This window comes from Pelecanus crispus, chromosome W, assembly GCF_030463565.1.
Source record: "Pelecanus crispus isolate bPelCri1 chromosome W, bPelCri1.pri, whole genome shotgun sequence".
Classification (NCBI taxonomy): domain Eukaryota; kingdom Metazoa; phylum Chordata; class Aves; order Pelecaniformes; family Pelecanidae; genus Pelecanus; species Pelecanus crispus.
In genome coordinates this window covers 372254-393612 of record NC_134675.1, presented here as the reverse complement: position 1 = coordinate 393612, position 21359 = coordinate 372254, and the positions used below count along the sequence as shown (strand labels likewise).

Below are 21359 nucleotides of genomic sequence, written 5' to 3'. Positions count from 1 at the left end.
ACTCATTGGATGGTATCTAACATTTATTTTGAAGTACAGTTCTATTCGGAATTGTGACTATGTAAAAGTGGCATCTTTGTACTGCTGCCACCATCTGTTAATTGTGTCTGTTAGGTTTAGAAGGACATGAGGGCAGGCTTGTTTTTTTTTTTAACTGCTTTTTACTTGTCATAGCTTGGCTAAGAGATAATATGGAGTTACTGTGTTCTTGCAGTCAACAGAGTAATTTATCTGTTATACTGGTGTATACTTATTGAAGTCAGTGGGATTTCAGAGGGCATAATTTGATGTAAACAGAGTTATGCCATTGTCAGCCAGGATCAAATATGAATTTCCACTGAATTTTCCATTTATGGTCAGATATGAAAGACTGCCCTGTATTCTGAATCCATATAGACTATACACAAAAGGGAACTCGGGTAAAACCATCTTTTTACATACAAACCTCTGAGAATAGCATAAAATCATTTGAGAGCAATGAGAAAGCCCATGATGCCATTTGAGTCACTTTTCAGGGTATCACATGTCCCTATTTTAAAAACATTTATGATTAGTGGTAAATCTTACAAAATGGAGCTTGTAAAATAGGAACTTCTAACAGGAGCAGAACTTCCAGTTATTGTATTCAAGTGAGTACATATTTATGTTCAGTGTGACCTTTCTAATATTGATTTCCTTAAATTTGCTTTCTTTCAGCAAGGCCCACAACTCCTCTTTCTGTAGGCAACATTGTACCCCCTCCAAGGCCTGCTTCAAGACCAAAGATGTCTACAGGGAAACTTAGTGGAATTAATGAAATAGTATGTATTGATTGTTGTTGGTTGTGGGTTGTTTTTTTTTTAATTCTCCATTGTATCTCAATTTCATTTCAATATCATTTACACTGTTACAATGGAGTTACTTTCCAGCCAGTGTTCAAGGAATCACATACTCAGATTTTCAGCATTGCCATATAGGCATGGAAGTTGTTCATGATAAACATGTTACTATAACAAAATAATTCTTAACTAAAAAGGTCCAAAACATAGATTTTGCATCAGCTGAATGTTTTTAATTGGACAAATCAATGACTTGAAAATTAAAGGATAGCTAGCATATGTGTGGAATTAAAGTTTTCAAAATGTGAAATACTAGCAAAGTTATTAACAAAACTCCATTGATTTAGGGATATCGCCAAAGCTTTGGGGAATGATTGGTATTAAGTAGATCTTTATCAGTCATGTGTTGACACAGGTGGCCCTGCTGTGACTTCACACTGCCCTTGGTGCTGGTTGGTGGAGAAGGGAGGTGGCAGACTGCAGCAGCTGCCCATTAGGATAGTGAGAGGTTGCACACTGCCTGCATCTCTGCTCACTGCTTGCAGTGCAGGTCCACCTGCTGATAAGGAATGTGGCAAAGAATGCAAATACCCAGACAGAATATCAGATCAAGCCATGCTTAATCTCTTCTATGAATATTATGATTCTTTGGGTTTCATTTGACTTAAAGACTTGGAAAAATTTTACCATGGTAAGATCCTCTTACTGCCTTGCAAAGTAGCAAGATACTTTTACCATATTCTCATTATGGACAAAATTCTGGTCTTATGCTTTGACAAAACTGAAACATTGTTTAACTCTTTTGCTTTTCTGTAATGTTATAAGGTCAGAATAGGGTTCATTTTGAGATTCTTTTCTCATTCCAATATAAAATTGTAGTAATTGCACTTTGTCGTGGTTTAGCCCCAGCCAGCAACTCAGTACCACGCAGCCACTCGCTCACTCCCCCTGCTCCGATGGGATGGGGGAGAGAATCGGAGGAGTAAGAGTGAGAAACACTACTGGGTTGAGGTAAGAACAGTTTAATAATTGAAATAAATTAAAATGGTAATGATAATAATATAATAATGATAATAACAATATCCAAAGCAAGTGATGCCCAATGCAATTGCTCACCACCCGCCAACCGATACCCAGCCAGTTCCTGAGCAGCGATCGCTGCTCCCCGGCCAACTCCCCCCAGTTTCTATACTGCCCATGACGCCGTATGGTATGGAATGGCCCTTGGGGCAGTTGGGATCAACTATTCTGGCTGTGCCCCCTCCCAGTTTCTTGTGCCCCTGGCAGAGCATGGGAAGCTGAAAAGTCCTTGACTGGCATAAGCAGTACTTAGCAACAACTAAAACATCAGTGTGTTATCAGCATTCTTCTCATCCTAAATCCAAACCACAGCACTGTGCCTGCTACTAGGAAGAAAATTAACTCTATCCCAGCTGAAACCAGGACACACTTAGACCAAGAAATCTGTTCTTCATATCATCAGAATTAAAGAGAAGAATTTAGCTGGTACTGTTTTGCTATAAAGTGTGATTCTGCACAAAGTTACATGTTTTAGAAATTGGCTATTATCTGGATACAAGTGGAAGATTGTGAGTTGTCTTCATTATATGTCACCTCCTTTTAAAATTCCCACAATCTGTATAAAAGTCATATACTCAGTGACAAGTGTGATAGAACTGAAATAAAAAACCAATTACCCAACCAAAAAAGATGCTTCAGGAGTTCCAGTACCTTTTAGATAGGTTAATCCCAAAATGATCATTAGTTATTTCAAACTAATACCTTAACAGTTAAATGGATCATAAAACTATCCAAAGATTTAGGGTGGAAGGGACTTTTGAAGACCTCCTCTAGGCCAACCTCCTGCTCAAAGAAGGGCCAACTTCAAAATTGCATCAGGTTGCTCAGGGACATGCTGAGTTTTTAAAACCTCCAGGGAGGGAGATCTCACAACCTCTTTGGGCAACCTGTCACAGGGCTTAACCACAAGGTTACAAGAAGGAATTTTTTCCCTGTGTTCAGCTGAAATTTCCTTTGTTATAGCTCTTGCACCTCTGAATAGAGCCTGACTCCATCTTCTTCATAGCTAGTGAAAGACTGCTAGTAGATCCCTCCTTAAGCTTCTCTTCTCCAGGCTGAACAAACCCAGGTCCTTCAGCCTCTCCCTCTCATGTCCTCCAGTCCTCAACTATTTTAGTTGCCCTCTGCTGGACTCACTTCCAGTTTGTTAGTAGCTCTTCTTTAGCTCTGAACATCCATGTTTGCTGCACACATATACAGGGCTATAGGCTTAGGTTCTGCTACTGTGTCATAGCACAATTATTGACAGGCTGTTACATAATCAAATATGTTAGACTTAACTACCCAGGCAAAAAAATTAATAATGATAAGCTATGAAATAATGGAATTCATTCCCATAGAAAATGTGGGTTCTGTTTTACACTAAAAACCAGGATAGATAAAGCATTAAAAGAAATATGTTGAGAAACACTATGAAATTGGTTGGAGAATGAAGAGCTCTTCTATTTACAGTCTTTTTTCACCCTTTTAAAACCACTCTCTGTCTCTGTAATACTCTTGTGATCTCTTGTGTTTAGCCTAGGCCATTCAGCCCTCCATTGACCTCTAACTCAAGTCCACCACCTGCAGCTCCCTTGACACATGCAGAGAGCATTTCCTCAATATCCTCTTCTGCTTCCCTCAGTGCAGCAAACACACCTACAGTTGGTAAGTTAAATTAACCATTTAATTCATTTTAGAAATGGTATAATTCTGCCACTGAGTTCCACCTGTTAGGAAAACCATTCCTTGGAGTTAGTTGTTCCATATGTGAGTCCAGTCTAGGTACTTCAAGCATCCTTTGCAATACCTGCTTCTAAATGACACTGAGAGACAGGGCAGTGGATTTTGACTAGATTAGACCATAGATCTAATTATGGCATATTTTTAGTGAAATATTTTTCAAAATTAAAGTATTCCATGAATTCTTATTTGGTGTGCTTGTATATCCATTCATCAAGCACAATGTTATCATGTATTTGTTCAGAAGATGTTATTGTATAGGTACAGAAATATTTTGGGATACTGATAAATTTGAATTAATATAAATGTTCACAAAATTGAGTTCTTTTATTTTTATTTTGTTTGTTATCCTGTAATTGCAGTTTCCAAAAAAATGAAACTAATGCATCTTTTTCTTCAAGTTAGTGAAGGCTATAAGCTTAAACAGAGGTGTTTACTAAAAGCAAAACAACCAACCAAACAGTAAAGATGAAGATGAAAAGTAAATCAGTCTTCCTGTGCTGCCACTAATTTCAGAAGGTTTTCTCGTGTTTTTAAAGTCCTTCAGTTATGATATTTGATTATAACGAATAACAAGGAGACTGGGGGGGGGTGTTATTTGTGGTTTTTTTAAGACATTTTAACTTGTTTCTGTAGCAGAATTGAAGTATTTCATTCCTGAACACCGTTACCGCTTTAGTCCCAAGTTAAATCAGATTCTTGAGTTAACACTCAGTTATCTATGAATGTTACTGATGCCAAGGATTCCTCACCCAGGCTCAGCACCTCAGAAGAGCATCTGCACAGCTTCTAGTGGGATTTCTGCATTGAACGCAATGCAGCTGTTTCCACCCTGTGCAAGATCAAAGCTAGTAAGGTCTGCCTAGCCTTAGCTGCTGCAATGCTGGCACAGTTCAGTGTCCACCAGTTTCCCAAATGCTGAGAAGCATCATAGAAAGATAACTGATATTTTGGTTGCCAGAGTCCATCCAGGCTCACTTCCTCAGGCCTCAGCACTGGTGCCAAGGAACCAGAAGTTGGTGGCAGCAGCATCAATAGCCCCAGCTCTGTGTGTGTTATTGGAGACAGTGACACAGTGAAATCATGAGGTGTTGGAGGAGGTAAGGAGGTGTGTGCTGACACCAAGGTTTGACACGGTTATTAACCTGGCCTAGCAAAAATAAACAAGGCCAGTTCCATCTGCACTGACTGTATGAATTAAATAGTCCTGGAGAGCTGGGAAGGGCAGTGCAGATGGCCAAATGATTTTGGGGCATGAGGATATACTCTGCACTACTGTCTCTATTCTTTTGGCTTTTGCACAATCCAGTGTTTCCCTTACCCCATTTGTTCTGAATAATGGAGAGTTGACTATAATTATCTTGTTCCAAGTGAACTTGTAGGCATGCATAATTGAATTTCTTTTATGCTTTAGCCTTGTTTTCATTTGCAAAGTATTTTTTTATATATTAAATTGTTTAACATCTATAACATCTATTTTTGCTTGAAATATTTTGTTTTCTTGCAATGTTTTGTTTTATTTAAATGTAATAGAGGATGATCTTTTGATTGGAACACTTCCTACAATTGCAAAGCTTTGTGAGACACCACCAGGTATTGTACTAAAGCAGATTTACATGTTAACTAATCATCCTAATGCACTACAGCTAATAATATTGTATTTCTTTTGAAAAAAATTTCTCCAGCTATTTCTGGTGTCTGGCAGATACAAGGAGCTTGAAAGCTCAACTACTTAACAAGTTATATGTTGCTGAAGTCACCAAAACTTGATATAACCACTTTTATAGAACATAATCTTCCATCTATTCCCCCCCAAAACAAGCTGAAAATTGGTCTTGTTTCTTCAGTTTGTCATTACTACTTTCTTGGAAGAAAAGGGAATATATTTTTACTGTGATAATCCTTATTCTCATAAGACAGGTAGATAAAACTGTTTCTATATTTCTAAATAATACAAAGCTTTCAAGATACAGATAATAAAGATAATATTTTTTAATACATTTTATTTTTATAACAGCAGTTTAGCCAATATTAAAATTACCTGAATTGTTGTTCCTAAACTGAACTAAAACCATTTGATCAGACTTATTTATTTGCCCTTTTTATGGCCAATGATGCAGTCTTTTATTCTGCAGTTTGGCAACCTCCTCCAGTGTGTCAATGCAACTGTTTGCATGGTTGTGTCATTAGCTCTTGAGTCAGCACAGCTGAAGGGCTGTTAACAGTGGTTGGGGCTGAGGCAGGTGGCAGGGCATCAAAGCCAGATTTGCTGGTGCTGCCGAAGGTCCTAGAACTGGGCCTGTGAGCTGGACTGCAGCCTGAGATACAGTGAGTCTGCCTTGGCACAGCTCTGTGACATCCTGTCCTTCTGAGAGCTCACAGCAGGCATGCGATACAGGCTGTTTCAGCAGTGGTACAAAAAATTAGTAAGATGCTCTCCACTGCACTACCACACTAATAAAAAGATAGAACTTCCAGTGTTGTCTTTTATATTCAGTACACATATAAAACACTACTGAAAAGTAAAATCCCATGACAACCAGTTTTGTCAATTATACAGACACATTTCAAAAAGCCTTAGCTGAGGTCTGAGTTGATTTTTATAGCTATGTATTGGAACTTTGTTGTGTAGGCACAGGCATCTGTGAAAGCCAACGCAGGCCTGGTAATTATTTTTCTTGTAAACTGCTATGTGTTTCCAGGTACCTCCAAGGTACTCCCAGAATCTTTACTACGTAAACATTAGAAAACTTTGCAAAATACTTCTCTGACAATTTTTGATTGGGAATTGTAATCTTTCTTGGCTGAAATAGTTAAAAGAATGTTCAACAGTTTAGTTATGTGGGTTAATATTAATGTATGTTCATTTACGTTCATACATACTGTAACTGAATTCTTTGCATTTCTGTGACTATTTTATCATAAGTTTTTCCATACTATAAGCATACAATAGGCACTTTTTTTAAAGTATTGTAGTTAACATCTAATTTCCTTTGGATCTGTTGACTTCAGTTTCATCAGTAGCCATTTTAATGTACTGTTCCTCTGTCTGTCCATTGACAAAATGTCATACTGATAGCCCTGATTTTTTAGGCTGCTAAGCAGTGTTTTGATGGTGTGATTATACTGTACTATGTTTATATTTTTCTACACGCTTTTCAAGTAATACTTCAGACTGCTGTGACCTTGATGGTAGTAACCTCTTGTAAAAATGACAGGTGTAGTCAACCATTCTGAAATCTATTGCTAAGCTTTTTGAAAATTAAACCTATACACTGTATGTATTCTAGGTGTTTCACGTGGTCCCAGCCCTGTCAGCCTTGGAAACCAGGACACCTTGCCTGTTGCAGTAGCCCTTACTGAATCTGTTAACGCCTACTTTAAAGGAGCAGATCCCACAAAGTTAGTTAAATAGTGAATTGTTTTGAATATAATAAGTCACAATAAGAAAACACACTGGTTTTGTTTTTAATATTTTTTGGGAAAATGCATATACATCAGAAGGGGGATTCATAGGGGGTTTTCCCCTGATAGAAGTGACAGCAGTGGCTTATCACTCTCTGCTGGCCTGCAACCCGCTAGGAGTTCATATATCCCTGCTTTACAAAAATGTGTTCAATGAGAACACTGAAAATGAGAAGGGTTTTTATTATAGTCAGGTAGGTGCTACATGTAAATTTGGGCAGCTTAAAAGCACCTCATTCCCTCTGTCACATTGCTTGCTATGCTACTTAGGCCTTGCCTAAGCATAGTTGTGCCATGTTTTCAAAGCCTGAAAAATATCCACCCATACTACTGTATGCTTAACCAGCTAAACTTTTTTTCTTATTTCATCTGAATTCCAAGTTGAAAGTGATAGTATATTGTCATAGTGCCACATTACACTCATTTGAAATTGATTTTCTGTTTTCAATTCAGCTCATCAGATTGTAAAAGTACGATTGCTTTAAAATTAGTATTAAAACTAGGCAGTTAATGAGTTGCAATAAAACTGATGTTTTCATTCTCTTCTAGGTGTATTGTGAAGATCACTGGTGATATGACAGTATCATTCCCAAGTGGGATTATTAAAGTCTTCACCAGCAACCCATCTCCAGCTGTGCTCTGCTTCAGGGTAAAAAACACAAGCAAACTAGAGCAGATTCTTCCAAATGCACAACTTGTATACAGGTCTTGTATTTTATTTTTTAAAATATAATAGTAAACTACACGATTTGTAAAATGTGAATTGTGGTATATATAAATCAGAATTCTCTACAGTCTTGTTGATTTGCTTATACATAATTTAATTTCCTGAACTAATCTTGTTTAGCTCAGTTTCTCTCCACTGCCACCATTAAAAATTTCAGGGATTACTGGACTTGAAACTTATGCTGAATATAACAGGAGCCATAAAAAATAGTTTGCAAATGTAGTTGTGTTTTTTACTTTACACATATTTTATAAATGAAATGGTTTAATAAACTATTTTTAAAAACAAAAACCAAAAGAAACCCAAAACCATTTTTTTCTAATCAAACTACATGAACAATATAACTAATTACAGATATGGAGAAAAATTAGATGTCAAAAATAGGACACTAATATTGTCATATGGATTTCTTTATACAGTAGTAACAATGGTAAGATTAAATTAAGAAACAGTAGTCTAAAATAGAAAACAAGTAGCAAGAGCTGCACCTAATCTCATTTGTCAGTTACTAGTATATTTTTTAAGCTGTATCATTTCTATGGCAGATCAGATCCATTACGTAACTGTATCTCTCAAGTGTATAGCAGCATGCTTAGGAGAATTCTTAAGAAGAAAAGCTGCTGGTTGAGTAGGATAATTGTTGAAATCACAGCATTTGGACATCTTTTCCAAAAAACAAACAAAAAAACAATTGTAAAAGCAGATATCTGTTTCAGCTGAGCAGTTTCTATTTCATTTATTGGAGAAATTATTTGAAAACCAGTTAAACACTTCTAGATGCTACATTTTTTAAATTACTGAAATAACTTGAAACAATCAAACCACATGCATCCATTCTTTTGTATTTAATTTCATTTTGATCATTCATACTTAATGTAATGAATGATTTGTACAAAATTAAATTTATCGTTCTTTGACATGAGAGTTTATAACTGAAATGTTAGAGCTGTATCTGGCAGTGAATTATACTGAAAAATTATATTTTTGGAAAAAAGTGAAAATGTCTAGTATTCTTGTCTGAGTGCTATAACACTTCACCTCTAATTAGAAAGGATGCATGTACTGGATATTTATGAAGTTAAACCCATATGGTGGTAATTTGATTTTTCATCATATACTGCAAAGACTATCATTTGTTTAGTGTTTATAGAGATGGAACTTTTTAATGTGAGTGATATTTGTGGAGACATCAGAATTTCTGTTTTGAATTACACTTGGTTGTGGAGCAGCAAGAAGGATTTTGCTACTGGTTTAATTTCTTTAAATTTTGGAAGGCCTCTGTGATAAGTGTTTATCTATATATTTTACTGAAAATGGAAATTGCATGAATGACAACACTGTATTGAGAACCAAATTCTAATTAAATTGGACGGGCTACTGGTATGTAAGTCACTGTTCTAGGACATTCAACCCATTGCAGTCATATTTACTGTGTTCCAGGTGCTCGTTCTCAGCTTTCACTCTGCACACACACTCTGCATGCCTCCTTAGGGATGGATGCAGTTCCTCTATGTATCCACAGATGATCTGTGGAGCTCTTTGATTCTTAAGTGATTTGAATTTTGTTTCTGAATCAGTTTTCTTAAAAGCTTCATCCTTATTAAAAAATAAACCTGATGCAACCAGAGCTGAAAATATTCTTGATCCACAAAACACCTTTTCATGCTCCAGTAGCTCCCAACCAGGATTTTGCTTCTGCAGTCATGTGCTCGCTCTTACCTACATATAGAAATGATATAATAAATTGTTACTAAGATTGAATGTAACTATAAGTATCTGAGAAACAATTGTTGAAATAATTTGAAAATCACTTTTAATTGAAAAAATTTTGAAAGCTTACACTCTATAAATATGTGAAAGTGCAGTAACGCATACAGCACAAATCTTAATTCAGTGCATTAGTGAAGCTATGTCATAACAAAAAATAAACATGATTTTAGGATTTATTCCAAATTGGATAACATTCCTTTTCAAAGACCACTTTCATCCCCACCTCCCGCACATTCTCATGGCACCTGATTGTATTAAAATTGTGTTTTATTAAATGTAAAATCCAAATTTGGCATTAACTCCATCTTGTGATGCAGATCATCAGTGGAGGAAACTCACTGCTCCACAACCTGGAAGGAGAATTTTTACCAGATACAACAAGCAGTTAATTTGTCTTAATATTTAGGAAGATAAAATTATGTGTTATAAAACATTACAACAAATTCTTGCTTGAGATAGTGAAGAAGGGGAAAGATCTAGTCTTAATTTTTAGACATCTGAAATAATAAAACTCAGTGTTGCCTTCCGATTCCTACCTTTCTTTTTCTTTGTAGTGATCAGTCACAAAGTGACTCCAGTACTAAGGATTTTTGGATGAACATGCAAGCTATAACTGTCTATCTCAAGAAATTATCAGAGCAGAATCCATCTGCATCCTACTATAATGTGGATGTTTTAAAGTATCAGGTAAACACTTTTTTTCCCTTTGGAATTTTTTAAGAAACTCTGGCAGATTTCATATCTATACAGAAATTATAAGAATTGTTCTTTGCCTGCTTGCATGCAGATGAACTGTCATCCCTCATCTAGGCCAATTCTGGGTATGTCACTGTTTCCAATGCATAGGCTCTGCCTAGACTGAGTGCATTTGTGTTATGCCTTCATGTCATTCCCTGTTCATTCATGACCTGTTTCAGCTTCCTCATGCTCCAATTCATGTGTGCAAGCTTCAAACACTGCTTCTTTAGGTATTTGTTAACAAAGTTAAGTTTTCCTTGAATTTAGGGGTTTTGGTGGGGGTTGGTTTCAGTTTGTAATTATATTGTATTTTGAGTTTGTAATTGCATAATTTTTAGATGCTGTAGCTAATCAACTGTAATATATGAGAACACATGATATTCTCACCTCTCACAATATAATGGAACAACTCATCCTGGAAACCATTTACAGGCACATGAAGGACAAGAAGGTCATCAGGAGTAGTCAGCATGGATTCACCAAGGGGAAGTGATGCTCGACCAACTTGATAAACTTCTATGATGAAATGACTGGCCTGGTAGATGAGGGGAGAGCAGTGGATATTGTGTACCTAGACTTCAGGAAGGCTTTGACACTGTCTCCTATAGCATACTTTCATTACAAATGATCCAGCCACCAAGCCAGGAGGTGTGGGGTTGCTACTCTCCCCTTAATTGGTTTAGTGGTGGACTTGGTAATGTTAGGTTAATGGTTGGACTAGATGATCTTAAAGGTCTTTTCCAACCTAAACGATTCCTATTCTATTCTATTCTATTCTATTCTATTCTATTCTATTCTATTCTATTCTATTCTATTCTATTCTATTCTCATAGAGAAGCTGATGAAGTACGGGCTGGATGAGCAGACAATGAGGTGGATTGAAAACTATCTGAACATCCAGGTCCAGAAGGTGATGGTCAGTGGCATGAGATCTAGTTGGAGGCCAGTAACTATCCAGTGTACCCTGGGGTCAATACCGTGTCCAATCCTGTTTAACATCTTCATTAAAGATCTGGATGAAGGGGCAGAGTTTGTTATGTTTGATGATGATGCCAAACTGGGAGGAGTGGCTGATAGGCCATAGGGTCATGCTGCCATCCAGAGGGACCTCAACAGGCTGGAGAAATTGGCTCACAGGAATCTCATGAAGTTAAACAAGGGGAAGTGCAAAGTCCCGCGCCTGGGGAGGAACAACCCAAGGCACCAGTACATGCTGGGGGCCACCCAGCTGGAAAGCAGCTTTGCAGAAAAGGCCCTGGGGCTCCTGGTGGACACCAGGTTGAACATGAGCCAGTGTGCTGGTTTTGGCTGGGACAGAGTTAATTTTCTTCCCAGTAGCTAGTATGGGGCTATGTTTTGGATTTGTGCTGGAAACAGTGTTGGTAACACAGGGATGTTTTAGCTATTGCTGAGCAGGGCTTACACAGAGTCAAGGCCTTTTCTGCTCCTCACCCCACCCCACCAGCGAGCAGGCTGGGGGGCACAAGGAGTTGGGAGGGGACACAGCCGGGACAGCTGACCCCGACTGACCCAAGGGATGTCCCACACCATATGACGTCATGCTCAGCACATAGAGCTGGGGGAAGAAGGAGGAAGGGGGGACGTTTGGAGTGATGGCGTTTGTCTTCCCAAGTCACCGTTACGCGTGATGGAGCCCGGCTTTCCTGGAGGTGGCTGAACACCTGCCTGCCCATGGGAAGCAGCGAATGAATTCCTTGCTTTGCTTTGCTTGCATGCGTGGCTTTTGCTTTCCCTATTAAACTGTCTTTATCTCAACCCATGAGTTTTCTCACTTTTGCCCTTCTGATTCCCTCCCCCATCCCATTGTGGGGGGAGTGAGTGAGCAGCTGTGTGGGGCTTAGTTGCTGGCTGGAGTTAAACCACGACAGCCAGCAATGTGTCCTTGCAGCAAAGGCGGCTAACGGTATCCTGGGCTGCATTAGGCAAAGTATTGCCAGCAGGTTGAGGGAGGTGATCCTTCCCCTCTACTCAGCACAGGTGAGGCCACACCTGGAGTACTGTCTCCAGTTCTGGCCTCCTCAGTACAAGAGACACGGACATACTAGAGAGAGTCCAGCAACAGGCCACAAAGATGATGAAGGGACTGGAGTCTCTCTCCTATGAGGAGAGGCTGAGAGAGCTGGGACTGTTCAGCCTGGAGAAGAGAAGGCTCAGGGGGGATCTCATCCATGTGTATAAATACCTGAAGGTAGGGTGCAAAGGGGGAGCCAGGCTCTTTTCAGTGCTGCCCAGTGACAGGACCAGAGGCAATGGGCACAAACCAAAACACAGGAGGTTCCCTCTGAACATCAGGAAACGCTTTTTTACTGTGATGGTAACTGAGCACTGGCACAGGTTGCCCAGAGAGGTGGTGGAGTCCCCATCCTTGGAGATCTTCAAAAGCTGTCTGGACTTGGCCCTGGGCAGCCAGCTCTAGGTGATCCTGCTTGAGCAGAGGGGTTGGACCAGATGACCTCCAGAGGTCCCTTCCAACCTCAACCATTCTGTGATTCTGTGAGAAGTAGTTCTGGCTGTCAACAAAAAATCTCCATGAAAATTCAAGACAGCCAGCCTCTCCTCAAAAGGGAGAACGGGGATTTGCTAGGCATGCATTGAGATGGTTGGACATCTGAGCCAACTGTCTCTACATCAAAATACAAAAGAACCTATCAGTGCAGCTATTAATATCACTGTAGCTTTCCACATCCTCCCAATATAGTTTAAAATCTTGGCATACTGAATCTATAAAAAGCATGTTAGGTACACAAAGAATTCCTGAGAAAGATGGAAGGAACAGAACGTATCTTTTAATTGCAGAAATGAGTACTGTGGAAGAATGAGATCTATTTAAGACCTTTACTGTTGGGGAAAAATGAGGCAGTGCAATGCAGAAGCCCTGGCAGATAGAAAGTGTTCTGGGCTGCCAAGGAAAGGTGAGGGGACACCGAGGCATAAGAAGATTCCTCAAGTAGACTAGGAAGGTGGTAGAGGTGAGCAGGGCAGTAGCACAAGCTCAGCTACAGAAGCAGCAGCATCCAACCCTCCTGCAGCAGGAAAAGAATGCATTTAATAGGTAAGAACTGTTTTGCTGGCTGCCTGTCCAATGACAGGTATTGCCCTCTGCTGCTGGCTGCTTGGGCAGCTGAATTGGTATGGCACACAACTGCTGAGGATGAAGTCATTTTGCCACAAGCATGTTTCTTGTGTGAGGTAGAACACAAGACTAAAACAACACTGTTTTGACTTATGAAAGCCAGAGGGGGAAGGAGCCTCATGGGCCAGAGGGAGTTTAAACCTTTTTATTTATTTATTTATTTTAATTTAATTTTAAAAGAACAGGAATTACTTTAGGTTACAACAGTCTTCAGAATTCTGAGATTAAGGGCTCAGAGGTCAATTGTTCTTTTGGTTTTTGTCAGGATTTAGAGTTATACTTGTTAATATCATTCCCTAATTCTGCCCAGAAGGGGAATATTTTAATTAAGCTGCTTTCAATGGTTTATTCTTTTACAGGTATCTTCAAATGGCATCCAGTCCACTCCCTTGAATCTTGCAACTTACTGGAAATGTAATGCTAGCACTACTGATGTGAGAGTGGATTATAAGTACAATCCAGAGTCTATGAAAGTGCCTAGTATGCTGTCTAATGTCCAAGTTGTGGTACCAGTAGATGGAGGAGTAACAAACATGCAATCACTTCCACCTGCAAAATGGTAATATTAATACTTTTTATTATTTCAAATTCATTTCAGTGTATTCATTAGCATCAGCCTGAAAAATTTTACTGAAGAAACAGCTAATTTTTTTTTCCTCTTGATAAAATGCATGGTATCAGACATTTAGGACATTTTCTGGTCCAAAACAGATCATGTACAGCCAATTCACATAAACTAAAATGAGACTATATGCACCCATTCCAATTGTGTAATAATACAAACCTTTCTGAATACAAGCCTTTCTGAAATTTCCAATGTTTGCTTTCTTTTGGCCAATAGACAGGATAGATATTTTTAATGATGTGATTTGAAACCAAAATATCTTAATGGTTAAAAAACATTTTGTGTATATATATGTGTGTGCGTGTGCACGCATAAATATATCCACATATATAGATTATATAGAGAGAGTAGAAGAAATGCAGTTCTTAAAGATTTCTTGATTGTTCTAGCTTAAAAATTAGCTTCTAATTGAAATGGTCTTAAAACAAACTTCAATAACTGAGGAGCTCTTCATAAGCCAGGTAGCATTGTCTCAATTCAAGCATCGTGCTGATTATTATCTGACTTGCAGCTACCTGCCACCACCTTCTAAGCCTGCAGACCATTTACAGCAGCACTTAAAAGTGAGACACGTGTCTCAACTATGTTTCTACAAGTTTGTGAAAACAAGCAGAGGGTAGCAGGGCTAGGCAGAGTGGGATATCCTTGGAGCAAAAGGTAAGCAGAATTCAATCACTGTGCCTGTGGTTTGGCAGCACATAGGTACTTGCCCAGCTGTAATGTAATTCCTGGACTGTTTATTTCCAAGAGGGACAAGAGGGTCTTTTTAACATGAAGGTTAAGAGGGCAAAGAATACCAAGTTGAGGGAAGTCAGGCTTTGTTAACCTTATTACTTATAGATCAGTTTACCTTATAAAGCAAGGTTCAGAAATAAAATAAACCTGGTGTATTTATCAGAAAGGTTCTGATGTTTCTGGACGCAATATATTTAAATGTGTTAATTGGACAAAGTGGTAATACAGTATCATTTTAACTGGAAAAAATCCTGGCAAGACTGAATCTTTCTTGACTTGGTATTTCAAGGGAGCAATACTTTTAACCAAATCACCTTAAGCTTATTCTGAGCAAGGGCAGGTTCAGTATCCTCCCTGCACAACTTGACTAGAACTTTTAGTGAAGCCAGTCTCCCCCCTCCCTGCTCAGGCTTCTTCCACAAACCCATCAGTAATGAAACCTGAGTGAGAGCAGGAATGTTCACCTAGAACACCTAGTGTTAGCTAGGAAGACTCAGAACTTAGTGACAGTTCCACTGCAGATTCATCAGTGTAAGGGACTCGAGCCCAGGTATTCTCTCTTTCACCTAGGCAACTACTCAAGGCCAGAATTTTGAGCCTTGAATGCTGACAAAAAAAATACAGTCATGTCCCAGGCAGCTCTAGTATATGTCTCCTGCTATATGTTTGGTCTAGTGGGTTGGGTGGTGAGTTTTGGGTTTTTTTTAAGAATAAATGTTTTATAATTCGACTTCCTGCAAGTAACCACTACCATCTATGCTACTTGTGTGAGCATTTCACTCCTGCTACACCAATGCCAAAGACAATTTCAAATCTATCAGCACTTCATGCCGCTCACAGCTTTAAGTTGTTGACTTTCCTTTGATGGAACAGCTGCAAAATGCTCAAAGAGTTAAAATGCCCTGTCAGCTTAGAGACTATGGTGCTTGGTGCCCTTTTCTGCCCCTTTATAGCATCAGAAGTTAGCTTAAACCCCAAGTCACTTCTGCCAACTAGTTTTACTAGAATGGAAATGGAATAAAATTCACACAGATGGGAGTCTCACATAGGGGAGAGCAATCAATATTGCTCCCCCTCATACCATCGTCATGAAGCATAAAGACCCCGCTTTCAAACTGCTTCCAGTATGTTTGGCCTTTCCTTACCTTTTGAGACCACAGAGGGTTTTGAGTTGTGAAGTGGAGCCATAACGTGGGCATAGGACAGTGTTAACTGTATAAAAAGGTGGTATGTATGTCTGAGTTCTGCTGCAAGCTCAGGGGCACTGCAGACACACCCTTCTGTTTTCCTGTTTGCTTTGTATAGTTTTCCACAAACTCACCTTAAAAAGATCAAATATTTTTATAAACCTCCATTGAGAGATGGTCTGTAAGGTACCAGTGTAAATCTAGGGAAATAATGTTCTAAAAATTGGTGCTTATAACTAACCTGCCATTCTCTTACAGGAATGCAGACCAGATGAAAGCTTATTGGAAAATATCTAGCATTTCAGAGAAGTCTGAGAATGGAGGCAAGCTGAACTCTTTTGTTTTGTTTTTTTTTGTACAGAAAAAAGATAACAGTAAAAAAGCCTCAAAAAGGCATTTTAGCCTCTATGTCCTCATGCCTGTTTACACTTTCTGTATCCTGTTTATCAGTTCACCTTCTTAATGAAATTCCTCCTGAGAGATTCAATTAACACTGAGATGTAAAAATATTAACTAATTATAAAAAGAAAAATAGTGAAGCCCCTTGAAAGCAGCTAGTACCACTAAAATAGAGTTTAGACTGGGCAAGGAAATTATTACATCAGTGCTATTTGGAAATGAGCAGTTATTGAAAGGAAAATACATTTAATATCTGTGTTCTGTTTTTCCACACACTGACAATTGAGATAAAGTAGAAAGAGGTAAGTGGAAGAACTGGGGGGGGAAATCCAAAAGTCCTGTGCCGAGATAGGCTTAACTATAGATGATTCTTGACCAACATTTTGAGGGTTTTTGTTTTGACCATATACGACTCCAGGAAAAAAATAAATCTATGGCCATCTGCTCAGAGTGGTAATTTATATAGCATTTTGTAAGGTACCAGTAGTTGTCCTCTGCCCAGCTGCCTTTCCCTGAGGTCCAGTTGATGTCACAGCCCATGCAGCCTCTGCAGATGCAATGCTTTTCTGAAGCAGAAAAACAGGAGCTAAAGGGAAGCATCTCATCCACAAAGCCTCTGTGGAGAAATGGACTTGCAGTGTAATGGAAAAGCCTTTGTCCCTGTCAAGAATTTAGTGAAGGGAATTATGAAAGCACAGACTTGCTTGTAAATATGACTGGTTTGATATAGGAACCACAAGCCTGGGAAGGGAAAACCTCTTCTATTGCTGCAAAGGCTGCAAAGCTGTGGTAGTCATTCAAACAAAATCAGAGAGAATTTGATCTGATAGAGGTTATGGCTGTACTCTGCTGTACTTTATCATTCACTGACCTAACAGTTCTTTGCCATCTGTCTTCCATTATGATTATGTAGGGATAGCCGCCTCTTTTTTTTTCTTTACCAAACTGCGGAGCTTCTTTTAAAAGGAAAAAATCATACTTAAACACGAATGCAGCCAGATAAAGAGCTACTGCACACCTGCAGAGCAGCATAAAATGGGCTGCTAGTGATGCAGATCATGTCTTGTGTGTGTTCAGTAGACTTGCACATATCCTACTGCTTCTGCTATATTCCCTTCTCTTCCCACCATCTTTCTTCCCCTTTGAGCATAAACACTTAGTACTCACAATTCAATGTTTAAGAGGAAGTAATACTATGCCAGTTTTACACTTATGGAAACAAAGGGAGAAGTTGCAGAAACACTGTTAATATTAGGACAAATGTCTTGAAGTCCTCCTTATTCTGGTGTACAGAGTGGTAAAATGTTTTGGGTTTTTTATGTTCCAGCACATTATGTGAGCTGTCAGTTGCAGACAGAGATAAAACACAGAACAAACTTTCAAAGCACTTAAATATATGAGTTTCCATACTTATAGTGGAAAGAAGTTCCAATTTACCTAAACTGTGACAGACCTATTGAAGAAATGAAATGGACTTTAAGCCAAATTTATCAAGAACAAGCCATTGCATAAAACAATTTAATTCATCAATTCCTCCTTTTACCCTAGTAACATTTCAGTTACTAACTTTCCTCCTCATTTAGCATTACTACTGACTAGTTGTTTTAAAGTAGTAAAAATACTTGACTTTCACTATTCCATTAATTAATTAAATCTCTCTTTTTTTCCCAGCATATTTTGCAAGAACAAGAAAAGACTTGTTTAAGAACTAGAAAAAGAGACCAGCAGTAATGTTGGGTTTTTTTTTTAAATGCCTTGCATTGACTACAAAGGTGTACTTAAAGAAATTTTGAACTATTGCTACTTTATAATGGCACTGAAGTGAACTTCACCACTGTCTATGAAAAATCAGCTGAAGCTTTTTTTTTGGAAATGTATTTAATCAGACCTTGTCTTTATTAGAAAAATAAGAATTTCTTTCCTCTGGGTACATTACTGTTCAGCTGCATTTCTTCCAATGGTTTTGTTCATGTACATTCATCCAGACAGATCATGACAACATTTAAATATTCTGATGTACTTTCAAATCTGCTAATGAAAAGTACTACATACAGGATAGACCAGCAAGCTTAAATGATGATTATAGGGACCAATCAGGTATTTAGTGTAATAAGAGATTACTGGGGTGATATACGCATTCTTCTATGAGTATAATCTTGTTGAAATGTGTATTGCTTCTCTCTAAATCACTCACTAGTCACTGTCTTAAACAGAGTATTGGAAAAAACAGAGTTGTACTCTCATCTCTTCTGAAAATTTATATAGGATTTCCTCTAGGAATAGGTCTTAAAGATCACCGTGTTAGTTCTACTCCTTACTACTAAAAATTTTGGGAGATCGTCTTGGTCTTGCAAAACAACCAGCCTTTCAGTTTTGTTATTTTTATAGGTTCTGGATCCCTCAGGGCAAAATTTGAACTTTCAGAAGGACCCAGTAAACCAGCAACACTTGCAGTGCTATTTGTTAGTGAAGGAAGCACCCTTTCAGGAGTAGATGTAGAGCTAGTAGGCACTGGCTATCGACTTTCCCTCCTTAAGAAGAGATTTGCCACTGGTAAGACACCGACATGCTTATATATTCAAATTAATATGATATATTCTATAGTGCTAAATTATAAAATATGAAGGTGTTAAGTGATGCATAAATAATTACTTTTCCTCAAAAACATGGCTGAAAACTGTTTCACTTTTTTTGTTTTTCCATAGTCAAATTGCTCCCAGGAAAATACTGACAAAATCTGTTTTATCTACTGACTGCAAAAAAAACTACCTTTATTTTTCAGGACGGTATATGGCAGACTGCTGATGAACCTGTGGAAGTCATTGGATCAAAGGAATGCAAGAAGGTCACTCTGCCCTCTCTACTTTTCAAACACTATTTTAATATGCATTAATTTTTTAAAAATGTTGACCTACTTTGAGGCTGAACTACAGAACAGAAAATGCACTTTTAAAAGTAATTTTGCAAACTTTTTATTACTTTATAATAGCAATGAAGTTAACTTCAACACTGTAAATGATCATCTGCAATATTTGGAAAAATTTGTTGAAATTTTAGTAAATTTATATAGATGAAGTCAAAATAATAATCAGTAGTTGTAATGAAAGTATGAAGTTGTATGTTATACTGTAAACATTAAACCCAAAAATGTAGGAAAGCAAGTAAGAAATATTTGAGCTTTCCATAAATAATATTAATTTTTCAGATTCTTTAATTGACAATTTTTAAAGAAAACAGAGGCAAAGTCTCACGTAGTTCTTCCATCCACTCGTGCCATAGAACCAGCTGAGTTAGAGATGTATAAAAAAAAAAAATGTAACTTGATGCCTGTGTATCATATATTATTAACATGTAAGTTGTTTTATATAGGGTTTTTTTCCTAAGTGCAATGTGTTACAAAATTGCAAAAGACAGAAGAGATTTACTTCTGCAGTTAGTAAATTTTATGGGTGTTGTGATTGTTTGAATCAATGCTGTATATTTAATTTATTTTTATATGAATTGCATAACATTTGTGCCTTTAAAAAACCAAACAACCAACCAACTGTGCCTATCCACTTTGTTATTCACATGCCTCAATTCCTTTTTCAAAATTTGGCTCTTCATCAAGAAAGCATGGTGTTTGTATAATACATACAACTTTATAAAAATTCCTTTAACTGGGATTTAGAAGGCAGATTTGCAAAACTGGAGATTGTTTTAAAAGAGGTTTAAAATACCAGTTTACTTCCTCATGGGGTAATTGCAATAAATGCGGCTGTAGTAAAGGGAGATGCATCATGCAGGGCTTTGAAACTTTGAGATAGTAACTGATGTCACCAAAGATGAAAATCCTGAAAAATCAGATGATGGTAAAAGCAAATAGCATTTCCTTTCACTTTGACTGCAAGTCTTTGGAATTTAAGTGCTTTGAGGGTTATGTGATGTGAATGTAAACATAGTACTTTGGGAGGAATAGCATTTTAGAAGGGTATTTTATAGCAGCAGGATGACAAGTACTGCTGTTTCTATTAATTTAAATTTTATCTAAACCCACCAATTTTAATATTTGTATTGTCATCTAATCTGCTTGCCACAGCCTTAGCACAGGGAAGTGACACATTAGTAATGTTTTTTAAAGCAAGTCACTAATTTAGAAAAATCTTTTATGCATTTGTATTATCAAGTGTTTTTTCAATGCTGAAATCAAAAGTATTGGGGCAAAATAATTCAATAACCTACAAGTGGGAATTTTATATGACCATTTTGAATACCAGTATCTCTTTCAAATTCTCTATTAAAACAATAAAACTTGCTTGAACTAATTCGTGCAAAACCAGTAATGAATTGCACTGCTGAAGCTTTACAATAAATTAAGCTTTGTAGAGGCTACATAAATTCTAATGTATACTACACACTTTTGCAGATGAGAGTTCCATTATTAGTACTAAGCACATACTGTACTGTAGATTTGATTGGAAGAGTATGTTTGGCTCTTAACTTGCTAATCTTATTGAATGGTAAATTTCTAACTCATATAAAATGGTACAGTCTCTTTACTGGAATCTTAATTGTAATCTGCTTTGCAATCAAACAGTGTTTAACATGACAATATTTTATTAATGAAAACCCAAAACTGCATTGCTGTTTTTAATCAAGTATTACTTCCATTTCTTAGTTAAGTTAAGTAGTTATGTTTCAGCACTTTTAAACTAGGTGATTATACATACATTTGCATTGGGTGCAGGTTACAATTTTGAAGCCATACAAGTTTATATAGACTTTTTGTAAGGAAACTAAAAAACAATGTAAAAAGTACATGTGTTTGATAACCATATGTAGCAAGCTGGTTCTTGCCTGTGTATACAGCACTATCCTTTGTAGCTGCCCCCTAAGAAAATTAATTTGTAAACACAACTCTAAAGGATCTGAATTTTTATGGATTGTTACTATATCGGAC

The 21359-nt window shown here is 37.7% G+C and overlaps 1 protein-coding gene across 1 annotated transcript in view; it reads left to right on the top strand.

Annotated features, from left to right (window-relative positions):
• LOC142596452 (F-BAR domain only protein 2-like) overlaps positions 1-19225 on the top strand; it is an 89913-nt gene extending 70688 nt beyond the window's left edge. Inside the window, exons 17-25 of the mRNA XM_075725547.1 lie at positions 697-800; positions 3416-3545; positions 6911-7022; positions 7635-7790; positions 10137-10269; positions 13834-14033; positions 16280-16344; positions 18809-18973; positions 19203-19225. Coding sequence (XP_075581662.1) covers positions 697-800; positions 3416-3545; positions 6911-7022; positions 7635-7790; positions 10137-10269; positions 13834-14033; positions 16280-16344; positions 18809-18973; positions 19203-19225 — 1088 coding nt within the window. The remainder of the gene's footprint in view (positions 1-696; positions 801-3415; positions 3546-6910; positions 7023-7634; positions 7791-10136; positions 10270-13833; positions 14034-16279; positions 16345-18808; positions 18974-19202) is intronic.
• Positions 19226-21359: the final 2134 nt, after the last annotated feature.